The following is a 19,467-nucleotide window of genomic DNA, read 5'->3' as shown; positions in this document are numbered from 1 at the left end:
CTAAATCTACTTAAAGTTACCAAATCTACTTAGAATTCCAAAATCTACTTAAAGTTACCAAATCTACTTAGAATTCCAGAATCTACTTAGAATTCCAAAATCTACTTTAATGGTAAATTAACCCCTGTTTTGAAGCTGACTTCGCCCAATGCCTGATTTTGAAAATCTTCAAAAAGTGGGCGGAGTTATCAGTGAGTGGGGAGGGGATGTAGTAGAGGCGGAGTAGACGTGATGTAGTAAAGTGAAATATGATCAACACGGAATCCCGTGTCTTAAGCCGAGCTGAAGCGAGTGATTCCACAATTCCACTTCCTCTTCTTCTTCTTCTCTACTTCTTCTCAGCCGACATCGAACCATCGCGGTTGGCTCATCTCACCGTTGGGCTCTAACCCCTGGTGGACGCTGCTCGCCGCCGCCGTCCCCGCTCTCCTCTGCACCATCCTCATCTTCATGGACCAGCAGATCACCGCCGTCATCGTCAACAGGAAGGAGAACAAGCTGAAGGTGAGGCCTTTTTTTTTTACTTTCTGTCAGACTAAGGGTTAAACCCCGCCCCCTCCTCTACGGTGGCCCTGAGGTGCAAAACACAAACGCAAATCAAAAAACACAAACGCAAATCAAAAAACACAAATCAAAAAACGCAAATCAAAAAAACACAAAACGCAAATCAAAAACACAAACGCAAATCAAAAAACACAAACGCAAATCAAAAAACGCTTTTGTGTTTGCGTTGTGAGTTATTATTTTTGTGTTTTCTGCTTTTGTGTTTGCGTTGTGAGTTAATATATTTGTGTATTCTGCTTTTATGTTTGCGTTGTGAATTAATGTTTTTGTGTTTTCAGCTTTTGTGTTTGCGTTGAGTTAATGTTTTCGTGTTTTCTGCTTTTGTGTTTGTGTTGTGAGTTAATGTTTTCGTGTTTTCTGCTTTTGTCTTTGCGTTGTGAGTTAATGTTTTCATGTTTTCTGCTTTTGTGTTTGCGTTGTGAGTTAATATATTTGTGTATTCTGCTTTTGTCTTTGCGTTGTGAGTTAATGTTTTCATGTTTTCTGCTTTTGTGTTTGCGTTGTGAGCTAATGCTTTTGTGTTTGCGTTGTGAGTTAATGTTTTCGTGTTTTCTGCTTTTGTGTTTAAGTTGTGAGTTAATGTTTTCGTGTTTTCTGCTTTTGTGTTTGTGTTGTGTGATTTGTGTTTCAGGTTTTTAGTTCATGTCATTGTGTTTTTTGATTTGCGCTTGTGTTTTTTGATGTGCGCTTGTGTTTTTTGATTTGCATTTGTGTTTTTGATTTGTGTTGTGTTTTGTGATTTGCATTTGTGTTTTGCACCTCAGGGCCACCGTACTCCTCTCCTGTCCTGACAGTGTGTGTGTGTGTGTGTGTGGTTGCAGAAAGGCTGTGGCTACCACCTGGACCTGCTGGTGGTGGCTGTGATGCTGGGCGTGTGCTCCATCATGGGCCTGCCGTGGTTCGTGGCGGCGACCGTGCTCTCCATCTCGCACGTCAACAGTCTGAAGCTGGAGTCCGAGTGCGCGGCGCCCGGCGAGCAGCCAAAGTTCCTGGGCATCCGAGAGCAGAGAGTCACCGGCTTCATGATCTTCGTCCTGATGGGCTGCTCCGTCTTCATGACCTCTGCCCTCAAGGTGAACTTTACGCTCGGTTTTCAAGTCAAAGTCACAACTGATTGTTTTCACAACTCAAACATGTTGGAAACTATTTAGTATAGAAAAGTCGCAATGAAACCACTGTGAGACAGAAACAGCAACAGGAAACTGACGTTTGTAAACCACTCAGCTATTCAGGAATAATTTTCATGAATTTTTGAAATTCAGGAAATGATCCATTTGCCCTGATGCACAAAAAAAAAGTATCTCGGAATGACTTGAGATTTACCAACGTAATAGCCTGCATCGCCCTGAACAAGGATCTGTTTAAAATATTTGCAAATTTCTAAAGGAATAATTTTGATGAATTTTTAAAATTCAAGAAATGATCCATTTGTCCTGATGCACTTTGACAGTGAGCTGACTTTCTTCAAAAAAACAAAAAGTATCTCGGAACGACTTGAAATTTACCATCATAATAGTCGGCATCGCCCTGAACAAGGATCCGTTGGAAATATTCGCATTTCTCTTTAGGAATAATTTTAATGAATTTTTCAAATTCAGGAAATTATCCATTTGTCCTGATGCACTTTGACAGTGAACTGACTTTAGTCTGAAAAACAAAAAGTATCTCAGAATGACTTGAAATTTACCATCATAATAGTCGGCATCGCCCTGAACAAGGATCCATTGAAAATATTTGCAAACCTCTTAAGGAATAATTTTAATGAATTTTTCAAATTCAGGAAATGATCCATTTGTCCTGATGCACTTTGACAGTGAGCTGACTTTAGTCTGAAAAACAAAAAGTATCTCAGAATGACTTGAAATTTACCATCATAATAGTCGGCATCGCCCTGAACAAGGATCCATTGAAAATATTTGCAAACCTCTTAAGGAATAATTTTAATGAATTTTTCAAATTCAGGAAATGATCCATTTGTCCTGATGCACTTTGACAGTGAGCTGACTTTCTTCAAAAAAACAAAAAGTATCTCGGAACGACTTGAGTTTTACCATCATAATAGTCGTCATCGCCCTGAACAAAGATCCGTTGAAAATATTTGCGAATCTCTTAAGGAATAATTTTAATGAATTTTTGAAATCCAGGACTTTGGTGTAGGAGGTAGTTCTACGAAGATCTGTCCGATGTGAACTCTCCTGTCCTTCTGTCCTCAGTTCATCCCGATGCCCGTCCTGTACGGAGTCTTCCTTTACATGGGCGCGTCCTCACTTAAAGGCATTCAGGTAAGTTTCCGTCCTCTTGTTCACGTCCCTGGAAATCAGCCTTTTTCCTGACACGAGTCCGTCTTCAGCTCTTTGACCGGATCAAACTGTTTGGAATGCCGGCCAAACACCAGCCGGACCTGATCTATCTGCGCTACGTCCCCCTGTGGAAGGTCCACGTCTTCACCCTGGTGCAGTTGTCCTGCCTCATCGTCCTCTGGGTCATCAAAGCGTCCGCCGCCGCCGTGGTCTTCCCCATGATGGTGAGGTCAACGCCTCAGAGACACCACTGAGTTCACTGTTTGATGGTTGGTTTATCGCTGGTCTGTGCTGGTCTGTGCTGGTCTCTGCTGATCTCTTCTGGTCTCTGCAGGTCCTGGCTCTGGTCTTCATCAGGAAGCTTCTGGACTTCTGCTTCACCAAGAGAGAGCTGAGTTGGCTGGACGACCTGATCCCAGAGAGCAAGAAGAAGAAGGACGACGACAAGAAGAAGAAGGAGAAGGAGGTGAGACTTTACTCCAGTGTCCTCCTCCTGTTTTGTGTTATGGCTCCTCCTCTTGATTTGTATCTTGTGTCTTGGCTCCTCTACGTCTTTTGGCTCCTCCTCCTTCTCACGTCTTGGCTCCTCCTCATGTTTTGGCTCCTCCTCGTGTTATGGCTCCTCTGTGTTTTAAATCCTTCTCACGTCTTGGCTCCTCCTCGTGTTTTGGCTTCTCTTATTTTGTATTTTGGCTTCTCCTCTTGTTTTGGCACATTGTGTTTTGGCTCCTCCTCCTCGTGTTTTGGCTCCTCCTCTCTTCGTGTTTAGCTCCTCCTCTATTCATGTTTTGGCTCCTCCTCGTATTTTGGCTCCTCCTCCTCCTCGTCTTGGCTCCTCCTCGTGTTTTGACTCCTCCTTCTCAATTTTTGGCTCCTCCTTCTCATGTTTTGGCTCCTCCTCGTGTCTCTGCTCCTCCTCATGTTTTGGCTCCTCCTCATGTTTTGGCTCCTCCTCGTGTTATGGCTCCTCTGTGTTTTAAATCCTTCTCACGTCTTGGCTCCTCCTCGTGTTTTGGCTTCTCTTATTTTGTATTTTGGCTTCTCCTCTTGTTTTGGCACATTGTGTTTTGGCTCCTCCTCCTCGTGTTTTGGCTCCTCCTCTCTTCGTGTTTAGCTCCTCCTCTATTCATGTTTTGGCTCCTCCTCGTATTTTGGCTCCTCCTCCTCCTCGTCTTGGCTCCTCCTCGTGTTTTGACTCCTCCTTCTCAATTTTTGGCTCCTCCTTCTCATGTTTTGGCTCCTCCTCGTGTCTCTGCTCCTCCTCGTGTCTTGGCTCCTCCTCGTGTTTTGGCTCCTCCTTTCTTCGTCTTTTGGCTCCTCCTTGTGTTTCGGCTCCTCCTTTCCTCGTGTTTTGGCTCGTCCTCTCTTCATGTTTTGGCTCTTCCTCGTATTTTGGCTCCTCCTCTTCTTGGCTCCTCCTCGTGTTTTGACTCCTCCTCTTCTTGGCTCCTCCTCGTGTTTTGACTCCTCCTTCTCATGTTTTGGCTCCTCCTCCTCGTGTCTTGGCTCCTCCTCGTGTTATGGATCCTCCTTTCCTCATGTTTGGGCTCCTCCTCCTCGTGTCTTGGCTCCTCCTCCTCGTGTATTGGCTCCTCCTCCCAGTGAAGACTTAAAAACACACTTGATAAACTCTGCTGCTGTCTTTTTTTTTTCCCAGGATGCTCAGCGGATGCTGGAGGAAGCGGACGACGATCCGCCGTATGCCGACGTCGTCAAGTTTCCGATCAAAAGCCTCAAAGGACGGTGAGTCGATGACGGAGCAGGAAACGTTAAATAGTAGTTACGACGTATTTCATGAACTGTGTGTGTGTGTGTGCGTGTGTGTGCGTGTGTGCGTGCGTAGCTCGGACCCGTCGGTGGTGAACATCTCTGACGAAATGGCGAAAAGCGGCATCTGGAAATCCGTCACCATGAAGTCTGACGGCAGCAAAGCTCTGAAACCCTGTCACAGGTAAACGCTCGACTGTGATTGGTCGATTCTTTCTCCGTCAAAGAGAATCACAAAGACGTGACGCGATTATCAAATACGTGTGTGTGAAACTGAGGTTTGTAAACCGCTCACACTCCCACACCAAAGCCCATAGAGAAAACCAGTGATTTTAGCTCACAGGGACACAGGAGCTGCTGGTCCTCTGCTGCCTCGTGTGGTCACTTTGTGTCACTGAAGTATGTTTAAATAAAATATTTTAAAAGCCGAATTTTACAGAATCAGTCATTGTAAGTTAGTGATGGAGGCAGCAGTGGATCAACAACTCTGTGATGTTAAAATCACTGGTTTACTCTATGGACTTTGGTGTGGGAGAGTGAGCGGTTCCTCGGTGTCTTTATTGATCGTGTTGTTGTTTTCCAGTATGGAGAAGCTGCCGAGCGTCCAGATTAACGTGGAAAACGTAGACGGACACAGAGTCGAGGACTCGGAGACGTCGCTATGATCCTCTCTGAGGTCAAAGGTCAAAGGTCAAAGGTCACCGGAGGACCAATCAGGCTCCACCTTTTTATGAGACGCCGCGTTTTCCTTCTGATTAAAGGTGAACGTTTTTGATTTTTCTCATCGTTTTATGATGAATCGCAGAGACTCCGCCCCTCCCGTCTCTGCTGCGCTGTGATTGGCTGCTGGGGCACAGACGTACGAGGGAAACCTGACGTTTGAGTTTCTGATTTAAAATTGTACGTTTTTACTCGATGATTGTGATTTGTCTTTTATTTGCGTGTGTGCGTGCGTGCGCGCGTGTGTGTGTGTGGGTGTGTGTGCGTGTGTGTGTGTGACGCTTAAATAAAATGAACTCTGTGATAACGATCACAGTTTGTGGCTTTTGTGTTTTTTTTAAAAGGATTTAAAGTCGCAGTATGTCATTTCTGCCACTAGGGGGCTCTCATTCAACACAATATCATAAGAAGAAGAAGATAACACACATCAGTCTCATTGTTTTTACATATTTTAATGCACAAAAATGTCACATGATATATTTAAAAGAAAAGATTGAACTGGTGAATCTGCTCCTAATGAACCAGTGAATTAGAAAAATAAATGATATGGATAAATATTATAATAAGTCTTATCATTCAGAGACGTGATGTTTCAGAGGAACTGATCCTGGTCCTGGATCAGCCTGAGTCCAGGTCCTGGATCAGCCTGAACCCTGGTCCTGGATCAGCCTGAGTCCTGGTCCTGGATCAGTCAGATGATGGTGAAGAGCAGCAGCAGCAGAGCAGCACAAACGGAGGCCGTGACCTTTGACCCTCCTGAAAACAACAGACACACCCATGAAGTAATCTGATTACACGAGGAGTACTTTGATATATGAAATAATCTGAGATTATATGACGAGACCGTACTCCAGTATGTGAAGTAATCTGATTTATGGGAATTACCGCGTAAAATGAAGCATTCTGATCGAGGAAGTAATCTGATTATATATGAAGTACTTTGATATAGGAAGTAATCTGATTATATATGAAGTACTGCAGTATATGAAGTACTTTGATATAGGAAGTAATATGATTATATATGAAGTATTGGAGTATATGAAGTACTTTGATATAGGAAGTAATCTGATTATATATGAAGTACTTTGATATAGGAAGTAATCTGATTATAAAAGAAGTATTGGAGTATATGAAGTACTTTGATATAGGAAGTAATCTGATTATATATGAAGTACTGCAGTATATGAAGTACTTTGATATAGGAAGTAATCTGATTATATATGAAGTATTGGAGTATATGAAGTACTTTGATATAGGAAGTAATCTGATTATATATGAAGTAATCTGATTATATATGAAGTAATCTGATTATATAAGAAGTATTGGAGTATATGAAGTACTTTGATATAGGAAGTAATCTGATTATATAAGAAGTACTGCAGTACATGAAGTACTTTGATATAGGAAGTAATCTGATTATATATGAAGTACTTTGATATCAGAAGTTATCTTATTATATATGAAGTACTTTGATATAGGACGTAATCTGATTATATTTCTTTTTATATAATCAGATGATTTCTGATATAAGGAAGTAATCTGATTATATAAGAAGTACTGCAGTATATGAAGTACTTTACTATTGGAAGTAATCTGATTATATAAGAAGGACTGGAGTATATGAAGTACTTTGATATAGGAAGTAATCTGATTGTATAAAAAGTACTGAGGTGAACTGTATGTATGAAGTATTTTGATTTCAGAAGTAATCTGATTATATAAGAAGGACTGGAGAATATGAAGTACTTTGATCTAGGAAGTAATCTGATTTAGTACCGTGGAATGTGTCATTATAGTAATCTGATTATCTGAGAAGTACTGTGGTATATGAAGTACTTTTGAAGTACTTGAATTCATGGGCCGTCACATATGTAATGATCTGACACATGCAGTTCCCCTCCTCACCACTGCGCAGCAGCATCTTCTCCGTCACCGCTAGCGAGCCGTTGTGCGGCGCCGGTTGTATCTGCAGCAGCTCGCACATCAGCGCGTAAATGTGGACGCTGTCGAACGGCTCCGACAGGAAGTTCTTCTTGAAGTCGGGTCCGAACGCTCTGAAGATCATCTTCATGTCCATCTCCGCGTTGTGGAAGCCGTGGTCGCCTTTGTTCACGTAGACGATGAATCTCTGGCGGGAAACAAAAGGTGTTAGCGTCATGGCCGACTTTGTAGCATGAGTTGCTAATGTTCATGCTAAGCCAGAACTGATGGCATCAAGCGTGAACTCCAAGTCCGACTAAGGGTATACGTGTAGGACTAATCGGACTATGAATCACATTATCCAGGTACGTTAGTCCGACTAAGACTATACATGTAGGACTAATCGGACTATGAATCACATTATACAGGTACGTTAGTCCGACTAAGACTATACATGTAGGACTAATCGGACTATGAATCACATTATCCAGGTACGTTAGTCCGACTAAGAGTATACGTGTAGGACTATTCGGACTATGAATCACATTATCCAGGTACGTTAGTCCGACTAAGACTATACATGTAGGACTAATCGGCCTATGAATCACATTATACAGGTACGTTAGTCCGACTAACACTATACATGTAGGACTAATCGGACTATGAATCACATTATACAGGTACGTTAGTCCGACTAAGGGTACGTCAGTCCGACTAAGGGTATATATGTAGGTCTAATCGGACTATGAATCACATTATCCGGGTATGTTATTCTGACTACGGGTATACACGTAGGGCTATTCGGACCGTGAATCACATTATCCGGGTATGTTAGTCCGACTAAGGGTATACATGTAGGACTAATGGGACTATGAATCACATTATCTAGGTACGTTAGTCCGATTAAGGGTATACATGTAGGACTAATTGGACTATGAATCACATTATCCAGGTACGTTAGTCCGACTAAGACTAGCTGGATATTAGTGGGACTAACAAGTTTACGTGATGTTAAGAAATTATTGTCTTAAGGCCACATTATACTTCTCCGACTGCGTATGCGTTATCCGTCTGCGTCACCACGGAGACGCCTCGAGCATTTATACTTCTGCGTCGTGGTGACGGACACTCGCTGCAATTTCCCGCCCGATCAGTAGGGGTCGCTGCACAAGGTTGTTGTGCTTCTGGCTACAGTGAGCAATGGCGTCCGAGAAAGAAAGAGAGAGAAAGACTGTTGTTGTTGAAACAGTGGCCGTTTCTCACTTTTCTGTGTGACGGAACGCAGTTTTAAGATAATTTGAGGCGAGAAATTGGCCATTTAGAGTCTAAACACGTGCTGTGTGTGTATAGATATGACGTATTTATAGTTCGGCAGCGGCGTTATCGGCGGTGATCAGCTCCGCCTCTGTCAGGACGCCCGGTGCGCACTGAGAGCCGGCACAGAGCAGCTTAGCTCGGCCTGTCCTGAGGACCAATCGCAGCTCTTGCCGTCTCCGTTGTCCCTTGACGGAGTGACGGACACTTAAAAAATATTTCGTGCACCCGGAGACGACGCAGAGGCTCTTCGACAGTCTCTGCGTCGACGCAGAGTCTCTACGTAGCCTACGCAGAGCACTTTACGCAGAAGTATAAATTGGGCTTTAGTCTGACTAAAATCGGACTTTTAAGGTGAAACTCACCGAGTTCAGGTTGAATCCCAGATCGGCGACGATCACGATGGGAGGCAAGCGTTTACTCCTCTTGAGGTGGAAGTCCTCGGGAAGCTCGTCTTTCTTGTAGACCGTCAGATTGGGCGCTCTGGACAGAGCGTCATAAACCTGCTGCTCCTTCCCCGGCCGCGGCGTCAGGATCCCGAACCCGCCGTAGTCCAGGATCTCAAAGCTGGCGAGCTGCAGCAGGTTCAGGTATTTCTGGAGGACGATCTCGTCCACCAGGGGTCTCTTCTTGATGTCGGTCATGCCGTGGTCGGAGGTGATGATGACGTTGAGGTTGTCGGCGAGGTTGTGCCGATCCATGGCCTCCCTCATGTAACCGATGGTGCGGTCGATCTGCTCCACGATCCTCTTCCTGTCGTCGGAACCCGGGCCTTTGGCGTGGCCCACTCTGTCCGGCTCGCCGTAGTACAGCGTCACCAGGTCGAAGTTTTCTTCTGAGAACCAGCTCATCACTTTGTCCACGTTCTCTTGCCACTTGGTCTCGCTGTCGTTGAGGAAGTGCGGCTCCACCACCGCCCGGTTCACCCCCTGGCCGCTGTAGTTGGCGCCACCTCCTGGGAAGTAGAAGGAAGCCGTTTTCAGACCCTGGTTCTGCGCGGTGATCCACAACGGCAGGACGCCATTGTCCCACCAGCTGGACTTGGACAGAGTCACTCTGTGAGGAAGCTTCAGGTTTGTCTTGGCGTCGAACATCATGTTGTGGACGACCTCGTGATCCTCCACCCACCGGCCTGACACACAGGAAGTCAACGTCAGTACTACAACAGTAACACCAGTACTACATCAGTACTACATCAGTACTGCATCAGTACTACATCAGTACTACAACAGTACTGCATCAAAACTACAACAGTAACACAGGAAGTCAAAAATCAGCCATCACAATCCGAACGCCTGATTTTAAGCCTCCCGACACCTCGTTGACGTTCTCTAGGGGGCGCCACAGCAGAAGACCTGGGGGTTAGATTTGATTTGGCAGAGGTTCTTCCTGTCGGATCTCCTTCACGATACAACACTTCCACTTATTCAGGCTAACCACACTGGCTGAGGCCCCCCTGTGGCTGTGGCCCCCCCGGAATGAGGATTGAGTGCCTTGCTCAGTGGTAGCCCGGCCCTTGACCTGGCAGGACTTCTAATCGGGGAACCCTCCGCTAACGGCCAAAGTTGGAATGGAAGAGGTCAGATGGAAGGTTCGGACCAACCTGACCCAATGTGCGCAACATGCTAACGCGTTTTGATGGTGGGAGGAAACCAACTCAGACACGGGGGACGACATCCAAAAGGTCCGATACCGAGGGAACTTGGCGTGCCAGCGTGCCAAGTTGGAGCAAGCCCCCTGGTGGCTATTCCACACGTTCTTCCACGGGTTCTTCCACGTTCCGTGTTCTTCCAGAGCGTTCTTCCAGTGCGTTCTTCCAGAGCGTTCTTCCACGTGTGCTTCCACACGTTCTCCCATACGTTCTCCCACACGTTCTTCCACACGTTCTTCCACACGTTCTCCCACACGTTCTTCCACACGTTCTTCCACACATTCTCCCACACGTTCTTCCACACCTTCTTCCACACGTTCTTCCACACGTTCTCCCACACGTTCTCCCACACGTTCTTCCACACGTTCTCCCACACGTTCTTCCACAAGTTCTTCCACACGTTCTCCCACACGTTCTCCCACACGTTCTTCCACACGTTCTCCCACACGTTCTCCCACACGTTTTCTTCCACAAGTTCTCCCACACGTTCTCCCACACGTTCTCCCACACGTTCTTCCACACGTTCTCCCACACGTTCTTCCACACGTTCTCCCACACGTTCTCCCACACGTTCTTCCACACGTTCTTCCACACGTTCTCCCACACGTTCTTCCACACGTTCTCCCACACGTTCTCCCACACGTTCTTCCACACGTTCTCCCACACGTTCTTCCACAAGTTCTTCCACACGTTCTCCCACACGTTCTCCCACACGTTCTCCCACACGTTCTCCCACACGTTTTCTTCCACAAGTTCTTCCACACGTTCTTCCACACGTTCTCCCACACGTTCTTCCACACGTTCTCCCACACGTTCTCCCACACGTTCTTCCACACGTTCTTCCACACGTTCTCCCACACGTTCTTCCACACGTTCTCCCACACGTTCTCCCACACGTTCTTCCACACGTTCTCCCACACGTTCTTCCACAAGTTCTTCCACACGTTCTCCCACACGTTCTCCCACACGTTCTCCCACACGTTCTCCCACACGTTTTCTTCCACAAGTTCTTCCACACGTTCTCCCACACGTTCTCCCACACGTTCTCCCACACGTTCTTCCACACGTTCTTCCACACGTTCTTCCACACGTTCTCCCATACGTTCTTCCACACGTTCTTCCACACGTTCTCCCACACGTTCTCCCACACGTTCTCCCACACCTTCTCCCACACGTTCTCCCACACGTTCTCCCACACGTTCTTCCACGTTCTCCCACACGTTCTCCCACACGTTCTTCCACACGTTCTCCCACACGTTCTTCCACACGTTCTTCCACACGTTCTCCCACACGTTCTTCCACACGTTCTCCCACACGTTCTCCCACACGTTCTTCCACACGTTCTTCCACACGTTCTCCCACACGTTCTCCCACACGTTCTTCCACACGTTCTCCCACACGTTCTCCCACACGTTCTTCCACACGTTCTTCCACACGTTCTCCCACACGTTCTCCCACACGTTCTTCCACACGTTCTTCCACACGTTCTCCCACACGTTCTTCCACACGTTCTTCCACACGTTCTCCCACACGTTCTTCCACACGTTCTCCCACACCTTCTCCCACACGTTCTCCCACACGTTCTCCCACACGTTCTCCCACACGTTCTTCCACGTTCTCCCACACGTTCTCCCACACGTTCTTCCACACGTTCTCCCACACGTTCTTCCACACGTTCTTCCACACGTTCTCCCACACGTTCTTCCACACGTTCTCCCACACGTTCTCCCACACGTTCTTCCACACGTTCTTCCACACGTTCTCCCACACGTTCTCCCACACGTTCTTCCACACGTTCTTCCACACGTTCTCCCACACGTTCTTCCACACGTTCTTCCACACGTTCTCCCACACGTTCTCCCACACGTTCTTCCACACGTTCTTCCACACGTTCTCCCACACGTTCTTCCACACGTTCTCCCACACGTTCTTCCACACGTTGCGTCTTCAGTCTCACTTTACGAGCTCAACGATGACGTTGACGACGTCCGTCTCGTCGTAAACTCAGATTATACGTCTTCATAACCTGATGTTTTTCCTTTGGACTTTCTGGATTTTATCTAATCTCAGGCGCAGATAAAACGATAAGACGATAACGAACGATTGATAATTATTATTATTGCAGCGTCCGCGTGAAACATTTACTGCGTTCGTATGAGATTATTCACACTTCGTCGTTTTAGTTCAAATAATCCACAAAATAATCCGGACATTAGTTTGAGGCGTCGATAAAGTTTAAATTCCATGTAAAATTATTGAATTATCATTGAAATTTTGAAATTTTGTGATTTCTCTTATCGTACAACAGTTTTTATACACAGTGGTATATGTATATATACAGTAAATAAAATGTATATATACACAGTATATATAGTATATATACTGTGTATATATACTGTATATATAGATATACAGTTTTCAATTATCATTGAAATGTTGTGATTTCTTTTATCGTACAACAGTTTTATACACAGTGGTATATGTATATATACAGTATGTATATATACAGTATATATACAGTATATATACACAGTATATACAGTTTTCAATTATCATTGAAATTTTGAAATTTTGTGATTTCTCTTATCGTACAACAGTTTTTATACACAGTGGTATATGTATATATATACAGTATATATACAGTATATAAACAGTATATAAAATGTATATATACACAGTATATATATAGTATATATACTGTGTATATATACTATATATATATATACAGTTTTCCATTATCATTGAAATGTTGTGATTTCTTTTATCGTACAACAGTTTTATACACAGTGGTATATGTATATATACACAGTATATATACAGTATATATACACAGTATATATACAGTATATATACACAGTATATACAGTTTTCAATTATCATTGAAATTTTGAAATTTTGTGATTTCTCTTATCATACGAAAGTTTTTATACACTGGTATATGTACTTTATCTCCCATTATCATTATTATTAGTAGCAGTATATATTATGTAGTAATATTATTACTACAGGTAACACGAGTTAACGTCGATAAAACGTTGAAAAAGTTAAGGACTGAATGAAGTAAAATGTGTGTTTTTAACCGTTTTTCTCCCTTTTTCTCATTATTAGTATTATGGGATGTCCAGCAGTTACCGGTGATGGTGGTGAAGTGTGACGGTGACGTCATGGTCAGCATGGGCGGCGTGATGAACTTGGCCTTGACCCCGTCCACAGAGACCTGGTCCAGGTGTGGAGTGACCACGTCCTGGTCGTAGTTCCACCTGAAGCCGTCGAAGGAAACCAGCAGCAGTTTGTTTCTGCTCGGAGACGCCATCGCCATCGCCGCCGTCGCCACGACGACCACCACGACCACGAGAAGCTCCGACGTCTTCGTCATCGTCCAGACTGAAGCAGCTCACGCTCACACACTCACTTAATAACACACACACACACACACCTTAGGTTAATGTGTAACCCCGGCTCCGTGATAGAGATCAGCTGAACCTGAAGGTGAAGGACGAGAAGTTTGATCCGGAAGACCAGAGATAAACCTGGTTTACAGTACTACAACAGTACTACATCAGTACAACAACAGTACTACAACAGTACTACAACAGTACTACATCAGTACAACAACAGTACTACAACAGTACTACAACAGTAACTGACCTGAAGACCAGAGATAAACCTGGTTTACAGTACTACAACAGTACTACAACAGTACTACAACAGTACTACAACAGTACTACAACAGTACTACAACAGTACTACAACAGTACTGCAACAGTAACTGACCTGAAGACCAGAGATAAACCTGGTTTACAGTACTACAACAGTACTACAACAGTACTACATCAGTACTACAACAGTACTACAACAGTACTACATCAGTACTACAACACTACTACAACAGTACTACAACAGGACTACATCAGTACTACATCAGTACTACTTCAGAAACAGGAGTACTACATCAGTACTACAACAGTACGACATCAGTAACACCAGTACTACATCAGTACTACGTCAGTACTACTTCAGTAACACCAGTACTACATCAGTAACGCAAGTACGACATCAGTACTACGTCAGTACTACTTCAGTAACAGGAGTACTACAGCAGTACTACAACAGTACGACATCAGTAACACCAGTACTACATCAGTACTACATCAGTACTACTTCAGTAACAGGAGTACTACAGCAGTACTACAACAGTACGACATCAGTAACACCAGTACTACATCAGTACTACATCAGTACTACGTCAGTACTACTTCAGTAACACCAGTACTACATCAGTACTACGTCAGTACTACTTCAGTAACAGGAGTACTACATCAGTACTACCTCAGTACTACTTCAGTAACAGGAGTACTACATCAGTACTACATCAGTAACACAAGTACTACATCAGTACTACAACAGTAACACTACAACAGTACTACATCATCCACATCAAAAGTACCAGGAGGTACAGGTACTGTCACAAAAGTACTAGGAGGTACAGGTACTGTCAGAGAAAAGAACATGTACAATGAAGGTACTGTGTATAGTAATACGTATACTGTCATTAAAAATATGTCCTTCATCAGTTAATGTATCATTAAATGACTCACACACACTATTACGATATTAAAGTTTATTACTAAGTGAACATTGATAATAAACATGTTATCAGATTAATTCTTTATTTTCTCAGTTAATCATTTCACAAATAACAATAAAATGATTTCATTTTAAATAATAATAAAAATGTTTTCTTGTCGTCTTATAATTATGCGTTAACGATTTTCCAGATAATGTGTTTCAAAGTGAATGTATTTGTTATAAAAGTCAACTGTTTGCGATAATTTAATGTTTTAAATGTTGTTGTGATGTTTGTTTTACTTGTTTATTTTCGCTGATAAAACAAACACGACTCTTATTTTTTAGGGCGGAAGACGGAACAGGAAGTATACTTTTCGATGAGTACTTCCGGGTGACGAGAGGTTCTGACCCTCACGTTGAGATGTGAAGTATTTGGTTGAGTTTTCTCTGTTTAAAAATGCAATAAACATATTCAGATTTTTTTTTTTTTCTGTTTTTGAAGTTTATCTTCGCGGGATTTTTTTCCCCACGGGAACTTCGGCGCAGTTTGAGCAGGTTTGTGGATAAAAACACTCATAATCACCTCTGCGGTGTGTCTTAGCTGCTAGCATCGAGCTAGCCGATAGACGGGGAAACACGGGCAGGAGTTAGCATTAGCACGTAGCCTCATGTTTTTTTAAAATATGTACGTTGTATAAAAGCTGCGCGTGAAATGCAGTCACGTCCGCTTCTGTTTTCTTTCGCTGCTCCAAACCGAAGACGAGACTCCATTCATAAAAGCTGACATTTTAGATTGACAGCTCTTCAGGAAGCTGAATGCGACCCATGAGCAAACACTTGACCCCTGATGTTTATCATCACAGGTCACTCTTTACATCGGCACCGATGTTTTTTGTTTCACGACATTGACATTAATATGATTTTCAGGTTTTTAAGTAGCGACTCGTCTCCGTGTTAAACCATAGACCATCAAACTACTGCACTTTTACACGTTTCAAACAGTAACTGGCTCTAAATAGTGTCTAAAAACGACACTTCCATAATAATAATATAAACACCTTTATTGGCAGTAAATGAGCAATTTGAATAAATAATAGAAATAATCCAACACAGAAATTATCTCTGACAGAATCTTTTCTTTAACTTGTTCTAAGTTGTAGATTTGATTTATCCCTTCAAAATAAATCTACCATCACGACTTTTACATTTTAAATCACTTTAAAAACTCACCTCTTCTCTCTGGACTTCACATGTTTATTGCAATGGATCTCATTAGATTTTTTTTTTTTTACAACTTAACTACTTTAATATTTTACTTTTGTACCTTTTTTATTATCATGATTTGCTCAAGAGTTTATGGTCTTGTTGTTGTACTTTTGTTTTTTTAAATGTGCCGTAGAACAAAGTTTATAAAAGTGCTTGAATGTATTTTTATGTTGTTATTTAGTCTAAAAAGTGACTGAATAGTTTCATGAAGGAATAAAGTAAGTTACAAGTAGTTTGCAATCATTTATTAGAATAATATTACATTCATTTATATTCATCACATTATCAAATGCATTTCATTATACAGTACATAATAAAGACATGTTTAATTGTTGTTATTGACGTTCGTTGTATATCATTTGCATCGTAATTGTTTTTAATTCCAAAGTGCACACCATTCAATACCAAAACAAGCATGTTGATGTTGAAATGTGGTTATTTTATTGCGTTTATAGTGATAATGACCTTGAAAGTGCTTGAGTTTGACCCTCTAGTGTCTGTGTTTCAGTCTGTGATGTCGTCGCTGTGGAACCTGAGGCCTCTGCTCACGTCACTCTTTCAGGGTGAGTCTTTCTGCAGCTGCACCACAGACAACACAAGTCCTGGTGCAGTTTTGACATGATTCTGAACTCTGAGTTAAATCTGTCAGAGTCGGGTTTAACGAGTTAGCCAGACTTTCATCAGTGTGTTATGGTCTCACTTTCAGGACTTTTTGTTTATTATGGTTCAATGATGAACTGCAACGATGATTAAATTATCACTAACTGAATCGCAAACTATTTTGATAATCAATCAAACCAGTAATTTTCATTAGATTTCTCAGCTTCTTAAATGTGAATATTTTCATGTTTCTGTAATTTTTCAGCTTCTTAAATGTGAATATTTTCACGTTTCTGTCATTTTTCAGCTTCTTAAATGTGAATATTTTTAAGTTTCTTTTTTAATTTTTCAGCTTCTTAAATGTGAATATTTTCACGTTTCTGTAATTTTTCAGCTTCTTAAATGTGAATATTTTCACGTTTCTGTCATTTTTCAGCTTCTTAAATGTGAATATTTTCACGTTTCTGTCATTTTTCAGCTTCTTAAATGTGAATATTTTCACGTTTCTGTAATTTTTCAGCTTCTTAAATGTGAATATTTTTAAGTTTCTTTTTTAATTTTTCAGCTTCTTAAATGTGAATATTTTCACGTTTCTGTCATTTTTCAGCTTCTTAAATGTGAATATTTTCACGTTTCTGTCATTTTTCAGCTTCTTAAATGTGAATATTTTCACGTTTCTGTCATTTTTCAGCTTCTTAAATGTGAATATTTTCACGTTTCTGTAATTTTTCAGCTTCTTAAATGTGAATATTTTTAAGTTTCTTTTTTAATTTTTCAGCTTCTTAAATGTGAATATTTTCATGTTTCTGTCATTTTTCAGCTTCTTAAATGTGAATATTTTCACGTTTCTGTCATTTTTCAGCTTCTTAAATGTGAATATTTTCACGTTTCTGTCATTTTTCAGCTTCTTAAATGTGAATATTTTCACGTTTCTGTAATTTTTCAGCTTCTTAAATGTGAATATTTTTAAGTTTCTTTTTTAATTTTTCAGCTTCTTAAATGTGAATATTTTCATGTTTCTGTCATTTTTCAGCTTCTTAAATGTGAATATTTTCACGTTTCTGTCATTTTTCAGCTTCTTAAATGTGAATATTTTCACGTTTCTGTCATTTTTCAGCTTCTTAAATGCGAATATTTTCACGTTTCTGTCATTTTTCAGCTTCTTAAATGTGAATATTTTCACGTTTCTGTCATTTTTCAGCTTCTTAAATGTGAATATTTTCACGTTTCTGTCATTTTTCAGCTTCTTAAATGTGAATATTTTCACGTTTCTGTCATTTTTCAGCTTCTTAAATGTGAATATTTTCACGTTTCTGTAATTTTTCAGCTTCTTAAATGTGAATATTTTTAAGTTTCTTTTTTAATTTTTCAGCTTCTTAAATGTGAATATTTTCATGTTTCTGTCATTTTTCAGCTTCTTAAATGTGAATATTTTCACGTTTCTGTCATTTTTCAGCTTCTTAAATGTGAATATTTTCACGTTTCTGTCATTTTTCAGCTTCTTAAATGTGAATATTTTCATGTTTCGGTTGCTTTCTTTGCACCATAAAACAAACAGAATATTTGGTTTATAGGAACAAAACTATTTTGAGGTTTTAGAAACATTTTTCTGATATTAACAAATTAGCAAATAATCAACAGATTAACCCACGGTCAGAATCATTATTCACTGCTTAGAATTCACCCTTTTTTTATTTTTTTAATTCAAAAAAGAAATCACTTGAGTAGTAAACAACAGACACGTTATCACACCTGTTTTACGACGTGCCATTTTAACGTCAAATTTGTCGCAGCGCTGAGGCCACGCCTTTTGACGTGGAGAAAATCTCTTAAAAACTTTTAATCCTTAACTCGTCGAGAACACGTGTACCGAGTTTGACGCGCCTAGCTCAAACGTGCTAGGCCCAGTTGGTTCAAATGTTTAGACTAGCCATTTTTTTAGTTTTTTTTCCAAAATGGCCGACATCTGGGTGGGCGGAGCTAATGGAAGTATGTTAGAAATGTGTTTGGAACCATGAGAACAACAAGTGTACCGAGTTTGGTTCAAATCGGAAAAAAACTATGTGCGACTCGGCCTCAAAAGAAAACGCAATTTTTGTTTTGTTTTTGTTCTCTCCTCAGCGTCCCATCATGCCTCAGTGTGGCCACGCCCCCTCCTCTCCAGGACGATGGCCACCCTCAACCAGATGCACAGGCAGGGCAAACCCAAAGTGCCTCCCAAGACCCTCGGCGCCACGTTCGGCCGCCCGCAGCTCAAAGCCGTGATCCTGAAGACCATGATCCGGAAGCCCAAGAAGCCCAACTCGGCCAACAGGAAGTGCGCCCGCGTGCGCCTCTCCAACGGGAAGGAGGCGGTGGTTTTCATCCCGGGAGAAGGACACAACCTGCAGGAGCACAACGTGGTGCTGGTGGAGGGCGGACGGACGCAGGACCTGCCGGGCGTCAAGCTCAAAGTGGTGCGAGGGAAATACGACTGTGCTCACGTGGTCAAGAAGAAACAATAGTGAGCGCGCGGAGGGGCGGAGTCGCCACGGTAGCGACTCTAACAACGGACTGTGTGTGTGTGTGATGTCATCGGTGAACTTTAAATATCACTTGAACTGTAAATATCACAATAAAGATGCATCGTGACAACAAAACTGTGTGTTAATGTTAAATATACTCATTCCGCCACACCAAAGCCCATGGAGAAAACCAGTGATTTTAGCTCACAGGGACACAGGAAGCTGCTGGTCCTATGCTGCCTCGTGTGGTCACTTTGGGCAAGATGGTCAATACTGCAGGGTGTTTCACACA

The 19,467-nt window shown here is 42.2% G+C and overlaps 3 protein-coding genes across 4 annotated transcripts in view; 2 read left to right on the top strand and 1 right to left on the bottom strand.

The window, feature by feature from the left end:
- The window catches only part of LOC310944084 (sodium bicarbonate cotransporter 3-like), a gene marked incomplete at its 5' end in the record, with an annotated part of 37,342 nt that extends 31,739 nt beyond the window's left edge, over positions 1-5,603 (top strand). For both annotated transcript variants that reach the window (XM_083909778.1, XM_083909777.1), the window contains 8 exons: positions 343-504; positions 1,386-1,637; positions 2,778-2,846; positions 2,915-3,088; positions 3,199-3,330; positions 4,522-4,607; positions 4,708-4,815; positions 5,215-5,603. In XM_083909778.1, coding sequence (XP_083765904.1) covers positions 343-504; positions 1,386-1,637; positions 2,778-2,846; positions 2,915-3,088; positions 3,199-3,330; positions 4,522-4,607; positions 4,708-4,815; positions 5,215-5,296 — 1,065 coding nt within the window. In that variant the 3' untranslated portion in view covers positions 5,297-5,603. The remainder of the gene's footprint in view (positions 1-342; positions 505-1,385; positions 1,638-2,777; positions 2,847-2,914; positions 3,089-3,198; positions 3,331-4,521; positions 4,608-4,707; positions 4,816-5,214) is intronic.
- A 439-nt stretch (positions 5,604-6,042) lies between these two features.
- Positions 6,043-13,612, bottom strand: LOC310944583 (ectonucleotide pyrophosphatase/phosphodiesterase family member 7; the record flags this gene model as incomplete). The annotated part of the gene is made up of 4 exons (XM_083910384.1): positions 6,043-6,107; positions 7,188-7,479; positions 8,951-9,717; positions 13,369-13,612. 4 exons carry the CDS (start codon positions 13,610-13,612, stop codon positions 6,043-6,045), a joined length of 1,368 nt encoding a protein of 455 aa, XP_083766510.1.
- Positions 13,613-15,208: 1,596 nt separating this feature from the next.
- Positions 15,209-19,290, top strand: mrps12 (mitochondrial ribosomal protein S12). The gene is made up of 3 exons (XM_083910163.1): positions 15,209-15,360; positions 16,580-16,634; positions 18,793-19,290. Exons 2-3 carry the CDS (start codon positions 16,586-16,588, stop codon positions 19,173-19,175), a joined length of 432 nt encoding a protein of 143 aa, XP_083766289.1. The 5' UTR covers positions 15,209-15,360; positions 16,580-16,585; the 3' UTR covers positions 19,176-19,290.
- The last annotated feature ends 177 nt before the right edge of the window (positions 19,291-19,467 follow it).

Source organism: Microchirus variegatus (genome assembly GCF_963457635.1).
Source record: "Microchirus variegatus genome assembly, chromosome: 2".
NCBI lineage: Eukaryota > Metazoa > Chordata > Actinopteri > Pleuronectiformes > Soleidae > Microchirus > Microchirus variegatus.
Note: the sequence above shows the minus strand (reverse complement) of the source record. Positions and strands in the feature narration are given on the sequence as shown.